This window comes from Vipera ursinii (genome assembly GCF_947247035.1).
Source record: "Vipera ursinii genome assembly, chromosome: 16".
NCBI classification, from domain to species: domain Eukaryota; kingdom Metazoa; phylum Chordata; class Lepidosauria; order Squamata; family Viperidae; genus Vipera; species Vipera ursinii.
Genome location: NC_139529.1, coordinates 6,583,284 through 6,593,123, shown reverse-complemented (window position 1 = coordinate 6,593,123; position 9,840 = coordinate 6,583,284). Strand labels below are relative to the sequence as shown.

The window sequence follows — 9,840 nt, the reverse complement described above, 5'->3', positions numbered from 1 at the left end:
AACAGCAAAATTAACATTACCCTGATATAGTATGTGATGCAAATAGTGGTTCTGGCTTGTCAGTGAGTACACATATGTCTTGTTTGCATTGGGCTGTGATTGGGCAGATCTTGGCTTTTGAAGGAAAAATCTTGGGCAGGAGCTCTGGCAAACTTGGAATCAGCCCTCCCCTGCCTTAGTCTGGATAATAATCTGTTGTCTGCCCCATCCAATGGCAGGAGTAGTTTTCCTTGGGCAACGTATGATCCAAAATGGATAAAATGCTGAATTTTTGGCATTTGATGCAGGGGATGGAGAGTGGGGGAGGACAGTGGTTACCAGATGGTATGATGGACGGCCCATAAATTTTATAAATTTGTTTATTTATCCCTGGCATTATTGACTGTTGCCCGGAAAAAGGACCAAGCCGGAGCCGAGAGCATCCTCGCACTCTTTTCTGTCTCCCCTAGCAACCGCGGGCGTCTCCAGGCAACGGGTGGAGAGGGGACGAGGAAGCCGGCTCGGGATTCCCGCGGGTTCTCGCGAGACGAGGCCTCTCCGCCTCTTCTAGAGTTGTTACCAAGGAAACCGGAGACGCGGGTTTCGCGAGTTGGAGGTGGTCTTGGGGATGGTGGGTCGGCTCTGTCGGCGGGGGGGGGGGGGGAAGGCCGAAGGTTTGACAGGGCGGGGGGAGAAAAAAATATATTTTAATCCATTTGTTTCTAACCCCGTCCATTTTCTTTTGCGTTTTCTTCAGTTAAACCCGCGATGTGCAAATCCAGCAAGAGTTCACACGTGCTTCCCATCGCCTCTACGGTGGGGGTTGCACGTGTCCTCCCCAGCGGGAAGGTCTACAGGCAGATCTTCGATGACGAGGTGCGAAGACTGCAGGAGCCGAAAAGGGGGGGGGGGAAATGGTTCCCACCACCTCAGCTTTGTGGCCTATTTGTGAAATTCCCTCTTATCTTTAGGGGATGGAGGCATGAGGGATGGAAATAATAATAATAATAATAATAATAATAATAATAATAATAATAATAATAATAATAATAATAATAATAATAACAACAACAACAACAACAACAACAACAACAACAAAACAACAAAACAACAACAACAATAGTATGAATAAGAATATGAATAAGAATAAGAATAATGTTGGAAGGGACCTTGGAGGTCATCTAGTCCAACCCCCTGCTCAGGCAGGAAACCCTATACCATTTCAGACAAATGGCTGTCCAGTCTCTTCTTAAAAACTTCCAGTATTGGAGCAATTCACTGCTTATGTTTTATTCTCCCCCACCCGGTCAAAAAAGGGGGGGGATTAGTCAATGGGATTTGGAAGAAGTTTGCTTCCCCCTCCCTTTTTAGCTGGAATTCCTTCCTGCCTTTCTTCCTTCCCTCCTTCCACCTTCTTTCCTTCTTTCTGCTTCCCTTCCTTCCTGTCGTTCCTACCCCTCCCTCTTCTTTTTTGTATATCTTTATTTCTTCCTTTATTTTATCCCTTCTTCCCTCCCTCCCTCGCATTCTACAAATGCACACAAGAGTACTAGGTTACTTCTGTAAGAAATATCTGGAACCTTTTGCTCTTGAGTTTAATAAGCAAATAAAAACATAAACATATAAAACTGAAACGACACCGAGTATTTCTGTAGAAGTAGCAAAATCGAATCACCAAATCCCAGAATCAAAACTTCATTTTTGTCTTTATCCAGCAAAATCTCCCAAAGTGCTCTCCACCCAGAAAGAAAAATGGTCATTTTTTTAAAAAAAATAATAATCTTTAATCGAAGCGGCCCGTTGTGCCATTTTACTAGCCTTATTTATTTATTTATTTATTTATTTATTTATTTTTATTACATTTATATACCGCCCTTTCCCGAAGGAATCAGGGCGGTTTACAGGGTAATTAAAAAACCAAAAATACAAAAGTTAAAAACCAAGTTTAAAAAAGATTAAATTTATCCCTGTATAAATAAAATGTCAATGTCTTGTCTTTTTTTTCCCCTTGTTTGTTTGATTATTTTATTTTGGTTTTGTTTAAATTTCCTTTTTTTTACTTCTTTGTTTTTCGTTTACGGTTGTGAGCTGCCTAGAGTATCCCCACGGCGAGATGAGGGGGGCAAATAAATATAATCCTCATGACCGTCATCGCAGCCGGTTTTATTTTTCTTCCTTTCCCTTTTGCTTTGCCAAGATCAACCTGGTGCACGCTCTGGGGAGGGCTAGGAGCAAGATCAGCCGGCACAAAGTCCTTCCAGGAAAGATTCCGCTAGTGAGGGATTTGGAAAAAAGAACCAGCTATGGATTCTTGTCCGAACGCCAGCAGACGTGGATCGAGGCAATGCCCAATGATCAGCTCACTGAAAATCCAGTGCAATACAAGTAAGGGAGGACAATATTAAAGAGGTGGTTATGTACTTAACATAACAGTCCTCTAGATACAACAGTTCATTAAGTGACCGTTCGAAGCTACAACGGCAATAAAAAAAAGTGGCTTACAACCGTTTTCCACACTTAACGACCATAGCAGCATCCCCCTGGTCACGTGATCAAAATTCGGATGCTTGACAATTGACTCATGTTTATGACGGTCGCAGTTTCTCCTTTTATGACCTTCTGACAAGCAAAGCCAATGGGGGAAGCCAGATTCACTTAACAACCGTGTGCCTAACTTAATAATGGCAGTGATTCACATAACTGTGGCAAAAAAAAAAAGATCGTAAAATGGGACCAAAGTCACTTAATGAATGTCCCACTTATCAACAGAAATTTTGGGCTCCATTGTGGCCGTACATCGAGGACTTTACCTATAAATCACGAGGTTGTTAAGGGAATCCAGCTACGCCTACTTGATTTTGCTCGTGGGAAGCCATCTGGGAAAGCCGAAAACGGTAACCTGTGTTTTCTAAGAAATGCCTCGGCTAAATTTGAAAGTTTTCCGTTTTCTGTTGCAGGGAGGCTATGACTCTGGCACGTGTGAAGGCTAAAGAAAGTGAGAATGTAATTGCCGCGAGGGAAGTCAGAGGCCTTGCCGATGTCATCAGTAAATATCAGCATTTTTAACTGTGGACATTGCTGTGTGTGGTGAACTGAAACATTCTTTTTTTTAATTTAGTAATATCACTGTAAAACCCCAGTTTATGTTTAGGAATATGGGAGAAGAGTCTTACGGTTTTTTTTTAAGTTTTAGTTTTTATCGTGCCTTTATTGTTTTTATAAATCACTCAAAGTAATGAAAGTACTTAATACTCTTTCCTCCTCCTACTTCCCCCACAACAGCAACCCTGTGAGGTGGGTTGGACTGCGGGGGAGTAGCCCAAAGTCACCGAGCTGGCTTTCATGCCTAAGGCAGGACTAGAACTCCCAGACTCCGAGTGGTTGACCCAAAGGCTTGTGTGCCTAAGGCTTGACTAGAACTCACCATCTCCTGGTTTCTAGCCTGGTGCCTTAACCACTACACCAAACTGCCTCTTGAATCTGACTCTTTTTCCTATTTTTGTGGCTGGTAAGAAGTTCAGGAAACAGCCTTTTTCCCCCAAATCCAGCCTCTTATAATTAGACAAATAATTAAACCAACCAGGGCTTCGCCCATTAGCAGGAGGAGCCTGATCAGTGTCTGAAATCCATCCTTCCAGTTTCAGAGAAAAGAACCAGCAGTCTCGTGGAGCGTATCTACGAGAACAAAAAGTTGTCTTACGAAGAAACTGTGGCACAATTCAGGCAGGAGCTAGCACGCGTTGGAAAGGTGAGGCGGCTGTTTTAAGCCCTAGCCAGATTTTTATTTTTCCTTCTACAGGTAGTCCTCAAGTTATGGCCGGTCGTTTTAAATGGCCAAAAAAAAAAAGCCCACATGAGTGGATTCGGATTTATAACCGCAAGATTCACCTAGACAACTGACGTAAAAAAAAAAATGGTTGAAAAATCAGGTCGGGTCGACCAAAACTACTTAACGGCCAGAATTTCAGTCCCAATTGAGGTCATAAATTGAGAACTACTTCTAATGGTGTCATAATCCTCTGTCATGTGTCAAAACCCTACTTGGTTTTGCTTCAGGAAATAGAAGAACGTTACGTGAAGCCTGGGCAATTATTGTTGACCCAGTTAGAAGAATCGGATCAGGCTTTTGAATCCTTTTTTCGTGCCTCTGAAAGTGACGTCACTTTAATCTCCTACACTATACAGGTCAGTGGGTGCTTCCTTTTTCCGAAAATCTCAGTCGCCACTGCTTCATTTTCCCACTTTTGGGAGCAAATAAACCAGTTTGATCCAGACCATTTTTATTTTTATTTTTTTTATGTTATTCTTCCAGCTTTCTGCTGAAAAATTGTCCCTTGCAGGGTTGTTGGGGGCAATTAAGCTGACTTTGTAATAATGCCGCTTGGAGTGTGTGTGTGTGAAAGCCCTAATAAAGCAGGCATATACATAGAATGAAGGCTACTGCTAAGCTTGTAAGCCGCCCTGAGTCTTCGGAGAAGGGCGGGATATAAATGGAATTAAAATAAAATAAAATAAATAAATAAAGCTGCTGATTGCTGCCTTTTCTGGGACAAACAATACATGGAATCCTCGACTTGAAACGATTTGTTTAGTGACCGTTCAGAGCTACTCACAGCAGTGATAAAAAAGAGATTTCGGACCGTTTTTCACACGGCCGTTGCAGCATCCCCAGGGTCACGTGATCGAAATTCAGATGCTTGGCAACTGACTCCTGTTTAGGACATTCGCTGTGTCTCCTGGCATCGTGTCACCCCCTTTTGTGACCACTTTGGAAGTCGGCTTCATTCACAACTGCGTGACTCATTTAACAACGGCAGCGATTCGCTTAACAGTTGTGGGAAGAAAGCTTGTAAAATGGGGGTAAAATTCACTTAGCAAACAGAAGTTTGGGGCTGAGTCGAGGTCGCGAGCTGAGGGCTCTCTTGTCGCTGGGTAAGAGGCATTTTTCCATGGAGAGCTGAAGTGAAAACTATTCCGGATGTTCCTCCTAAGCCTGTCTTTCTCCAGAATAAAAGGAGAAAGAGGAGGAAAATTAAAGAGACTAGCTATGTCAAAGTCTCGTCGCAGAATGTTTTGTGCCGTTAACGCTGCCGGGCTACAAAGACGTCACTTGTGAATGCAACGGGTGTCACGCCGCATTTCTTCTTTCCAGGACTTTGAGAAAATGTGGGGTCTTCTCCTTCAAGAGACCCAGCAAAGAAGGCAGTGGATTCAAGAAATGGATGAAGCTTTACGCCAGGCCGAGGTGGACCGAGCAGAACAGGTGAGTCGCTGCGGAAGAGGAGGGCTAAATATATAAAGAGGAGACAGAGAAGAGGGAGCTGATCCAGTCTCCAAAGCCCCTGAAGGCAGAACAAGAAGCAACGGATGGAAATCTGTCAAGGGGAGGAACAATCTAGAAATAAGAGGGGGGGGGGGAAATCCCAATCCATCAGTGGAATGGCTTCCCTCCAGAGGTTGCCGTTGCTCCATCATTGGAGGTTGTTAAGATAAGATTGGCCGGCCATTTCTTCTGTAAAGGTTTTAGAGTCTCCTGCTTGAGCAGGGGGTTGGACTAGAAGACCTCAAGAGGTCCCTTCCAACTCTGCTTTTCCGTCATATTGCTTGCGTTTCCAGATCACAGTCACACTGAGCAAATACACCAAGATGCTGGAGGACCTGGCCTATCTCTTATCCTCGGATGTCCACAGATTCATACACAAGGAAGCCATGGTAGAATCCTCCTTCTTAAGATCTTGGGGGTGGTGTCTGTGTGTGTGTGTGTGTGTGTGTGTGTGTGTGTGTCTGCAGTAAGCACCACTTGAAACATCGTACAGTTGTCTTCCGATCGTTCCTTTACTGACCATGCAAAGTTAACAACGGCACTACAAAAAGCGACGCATGGCAAGTTTTCAGAGTTACAACTGTCGTAGCAGCCCGTGGTGATGTGACCAAATTCAGACGCTTTGGCGACTGGTGTGTATCTACGACGGTTGTGGCATACCGGAGTGTGTGTGTGCGTGTGTGTGTGTGTGTGAAGTGATCCCCTTTTGCAACCCAAAACAAGGGTGTATTCCTCTACTTACGAGCATAGCTGAGCCCAAAATTAGCGAGAGGGTGGCTAAGCGGGTTTGGCCCCCTTTTGCGACCTTTCCTGCCACCGTTGTTATTAGGAACACGGTTGTGAAGTGAATCTTGTCAGAGGGTCGCAAAAGGGGATCACGTGCCTGCAATGGTCATAAGTGTGACTGCAACAGTCCTAAGTGTGAAAAATGGCCATAAATCACTTTTTCCAGTCCTGCTGTAACTTGGAACGCTCCCTAAGCGACCTATACAAATAAATAATTTATTAATAAATAACAAATAAATAAATAAATTAAATATACACCTAACTGGCTGTCTCACACCTGCCCCTAGATGATCAACCAAGCTCTCCTGGCCAATCGGAGGGCGATCTCTAGGTTGTTCCTTAACCTGATGGAGGCTGAGCTCAAGCGGGATTCCTTTTATCGCCGTCAGCTGGAAGAGAGGAAGGAGATTTGGAGAGCCGTGCAGAAGCAGCACATCGTTTCCAGCTTCCGGTGAGGAATGGGCCGAGGCGAGAGGGCAGGGTGCAAGGAAAACTTTGTGGAAGGTCTTGCGAAGCCCACGAGTGGCAGAGGTCAAGACCTGCAGTCCAGGATAGAGGAGGATCTAGCGATCTCTCTTAACACACGGCCCAGGTCACGGGGGATTCGGACTTTGAAACGGATCCTTGGATTTTGCTGCGTTGGCAGGCAGCTTGTTTTCCACACACACACCCCTTCTTGTTCAGTTGCTAAATTGTGTCCAACTCTGATTTCGTGGACCACACATGCCAGCCCCCACCCCACCCCGCCCCCACCCCCGGTCTTCCACTGTCTCCTGGAGTTTGCCCAAATTCACGTTTGTTGCGTTGATGACCCTATCTAACTATCTCCTCCTCCGGCGTTCCCTTCTCCTTTGGCCTTCCCTCTTTCCCAGCATCAGTGGCTTCTCCAGGAAGTCCTCATTGGGTGGCTTGCCCAAAGTTGGCTACATTTGAGTAAACCGCCTCCTCCTCCTCCTCCTCCTGACTCTTCATCCCAATTGGGGTCTTCTTTACCTCTTTTAAGAAAGCCAAACCATCATCTGTTCCTCGTTCAATCTCATCTGAAGTTTGCTTTATATTACGGAATGGAAAAAATGGATTGATTACATCCAGAATAAATATGGGACTAAAAAGTTTCATTTAGCATTTGAATAAGTATTGATATGATATTTGTATTGCTTGTAGTCATTTTATATGAGCTAGAGTGCTATAGACTTAATAGTTTATTGTTGTTAGCATTGGGTTGTTTATGATTGTTTCTACTTTTATACCTTGTATTTAGCTCTGGGAAGTCGGGGACAGGGAGGGGGGAAGGGGAGGGGGGAGGGTTGGTAAGGGTTGGGTAGGGGGTGGGGGGGAGGGGTTGTTAAAGATAAAATGTATTGAAAAACTTTTCAATAAAAAAAAGAAAGCCAAACCATCATCTGTTCCTCGTTCAATCTCATCTGAAGTTTGCTTTCCGTCTTGCAGAGAGTTTGTGGAAAGCGAAGGAATCCAGAACCCCAAAGCTGTGGAAGGGGAACTGGAGAGCATGCTAGAAGAGCAGAGGTCGCTGGCCCAAAAGAGACGGGAGCATTTATTCTCTCTGGGGTAGGCGAACCTAGAAACAGGGTGCAGCTTCTTTTCTAGAGGGGGGCCCAGACCCTCCCATTCTCCCCATTTTTCGAGGGTGCTCTCTTACCCTTCCACCCAAGGCTTTTGTGTTTCCAGCTCAGTGAAGCCCTCCCTCTCGTCAACACATTTTCTTTTCCTTCCCCCCCCCCGCCCCCCACAGCTACTTGTTGCCTTTGAAGCACACCAAGGCCGAAGTCAACGAATGGTACGAGTCCCTGGTGGACTTAAATAAGCGAATAGGTAAGGAGCCGCGCCCTCTGGCGATCGCAATGATAAGGACGACCACAAGACGGTTTGTATCCCCCAACCAGGGGGCTTCCCTGATTCCTTCCCTAAAACAACAGCCCTGTGTGGTAGGCTGGGCAGAGAAGAAAGAGTTGACGACATCCCATGGAGCTGAGACTTGAGCTTCCTTTCTTGTAAGTCAGCACCGCTACCGGCATATTGCACTGCCCGCCAGTAGCCTAGGCTTTAAAAAGGCTTTCCCAAAGTCACTCTTTCTCTCTTGTTTCCTTCCTTCTTTCCCTGCTTCCTTCCCTCTTATTCTCTCTCCCTCCCTTTTTTCCTTCCTTCCTTCCTCCCTTCCCTCCCTCCCTCCTTACTTTGCTCCCTCCCTCCTTCCTTCCCTTCTTCCCTCCCTCCTTCCTTCCTTCCTCCTCCCTCCTTTCTTTGCTCCCTCCTTCCCTCCCTCCTTCCTTCCTTCCCTCCCTCCCTCCTTCCTTCCTTCCTTCCTTCCCCCTCCCTCCTTTCTTTGCTCCCTCCTTCCCTCCCTCCTTCCTTCCTTTCCTTCCTTCCTTCCTTCCTTCCTTCCTTCCTTCCTTCCTTCCTTCCCCCTCCCTCCTTTCTTTGCTCCCTCCTTCCCTCCCTCCCTCCTTCCTTCCTTTCCTTCCTTCCTTCCTTCCTTCCTTCCTTCCTTCCTTCCTTCCTTCCTTCCCCCTCCCTCCTTTCTTTGCTCCCTCCTTCCCTTCCTCCTTCCTTTCTTCCTTCCCTTCCTCCCTCCCTCCTTCCCTCCTTCCCTTCCTCCCTCCCTCCCTTCCTTCCTGTCTCGCCTGAAGACACTCACAACGTCCAGTCCATGATGAGAATTCGCCTCCAGTACGAGAGGGTCTGTCAGGAGTGTTTGGAAAAACTCCAGGAATGCAAGGTGAGCTTTCCCTATGCCTTGCCGATCTTGTCCCTTTTAAAAAGAGAAAGGAAAATGGGCCTAAGGTCTTTCATTTACCTGAAGGGAAGACCTCTTCCCCCTTGGGATTATTAGAGAGAGAATAAAACTCTCTTACCCCCATTGCTTAGTATGCAGGTAGCTCTCAGCCTATATAACCCCACAAATGTTTGCGGCTAAGTGAGATTAAGTGAATTTTGATAACCTTCCAAGCCACCGTCGTACAGCGAATCCCTGCAGCGGTTAAGTTAGTCACAACGGTCGTTAAGGGAATCCGGCTTCCCTGTTGACCTGGCTTGGTCAGAAGGTCACAAAAGGTGGATCACGTGCGCCCCCCCCCCCCACGGGACACTGCAGCCGTCATAAATACGAGTCAATTGCCAAGAGTCTGAATTTTGATCACGCGACCGTGGGGAGGCTTGCGACGGTCGTAAGTGTGAAGAACGGCCCCCTTTTTCCCCAGTGCCGTCGTAACTTCGGACTGTCACTAAATGAACCGTCGTAAGCCGAGGACAACCCGGGCTCTCAATCTAAAACTTATCGATTAGGGCTATTTCCGTTCTAAGTGAATGTGAGACAACCGTCGTTCTTCCTTTGAATAAAACACGAACTTTTTTTTCCCCTGGATCCCAGGGGTGTTATGGAAATAGCTAGGATGCCTTGGCTGCTGAGAAATTCCAGTTCTTTTTTTTCTTTTTTTCCCCTTTTTCTCCCCCCCCTCCCCTCTCCCTTTAGCAAAATCTGACGGACATGAAGATTTGTAGCCCCAAAGAGGCTGAGAAGATTGTAAACCCCAATTTCTATCAGTTAATCGGGATGCTGCAGACTCAATTTGAAGTCAAGATAGAGAAGATGGACGTAAGCGTAGCCTTCTTTCTCCCATCAGTGGGACAGGAAGGTTCATTAAAAGAAAGGGAAAAATTGGGGGGGAGGGATGGAAAAAAAATATCATTAAAAGAAATGGGAAAAGAGCCAGTTTGGTCTAGTGGCTAAAATC

The 9,840-nt window shown here is 45.9% G+C and overlaps 1 protein-coding gene across 1 annotated transcript in view; it reads left to right on the top strand.

The window, feature by feature from the left end:
* CCDC180 (coiled-coil domain containing 180) overlaps positions 1-9,840 on the top strand; it is a 29,977-nt gene that overhangs the window by 2,796 nt on the left and 17,341 nt on the right. The window contains exons 3-14 of the mRNA XM_083375023.1: positions 737-855; positions 2,177-2,364; positions 2,937-3,025; positions 3,618-3,727; positions 4,036-4,164; positions 5,132-5,242; positions 5,596-5,691; positions 6,376-6,539; positions 7,538-7,657; positions 7,842-7,921; positions 8,737-8,825; positions 9,579-9,701. Of these exons, the coding sequence (XP_083231149.1) occupies positions 748-855; positions 2,177-2,364; positions 2,937-3,025; positions 3,618-3,727; positions 4,036-4,164; positions 5,132-5,242; positions 5,596-5,691; positions 6,376-6,539; positions 7,538-7,657; positions 7,842-7,921; positions 8,737-8,825; positions 9,579-9,701 (1,407 nt within the window). The 5' untranslated portion in view covers positions 737-747. The remainder of the gene's footprint in view (positions 1-736; positions 856-2,176; positions 2,365-2,936; positions 3,026-3,617; positions 3,728-4,035; positions 4,165-5,131; positions 5,243-5,595; positions 5,692-6,375; positions 6,540-7,537; positions 7,658-7,841; positions 7,922-8,736; positions 8,826-9,578; positions 9,702-9,840) is intronic.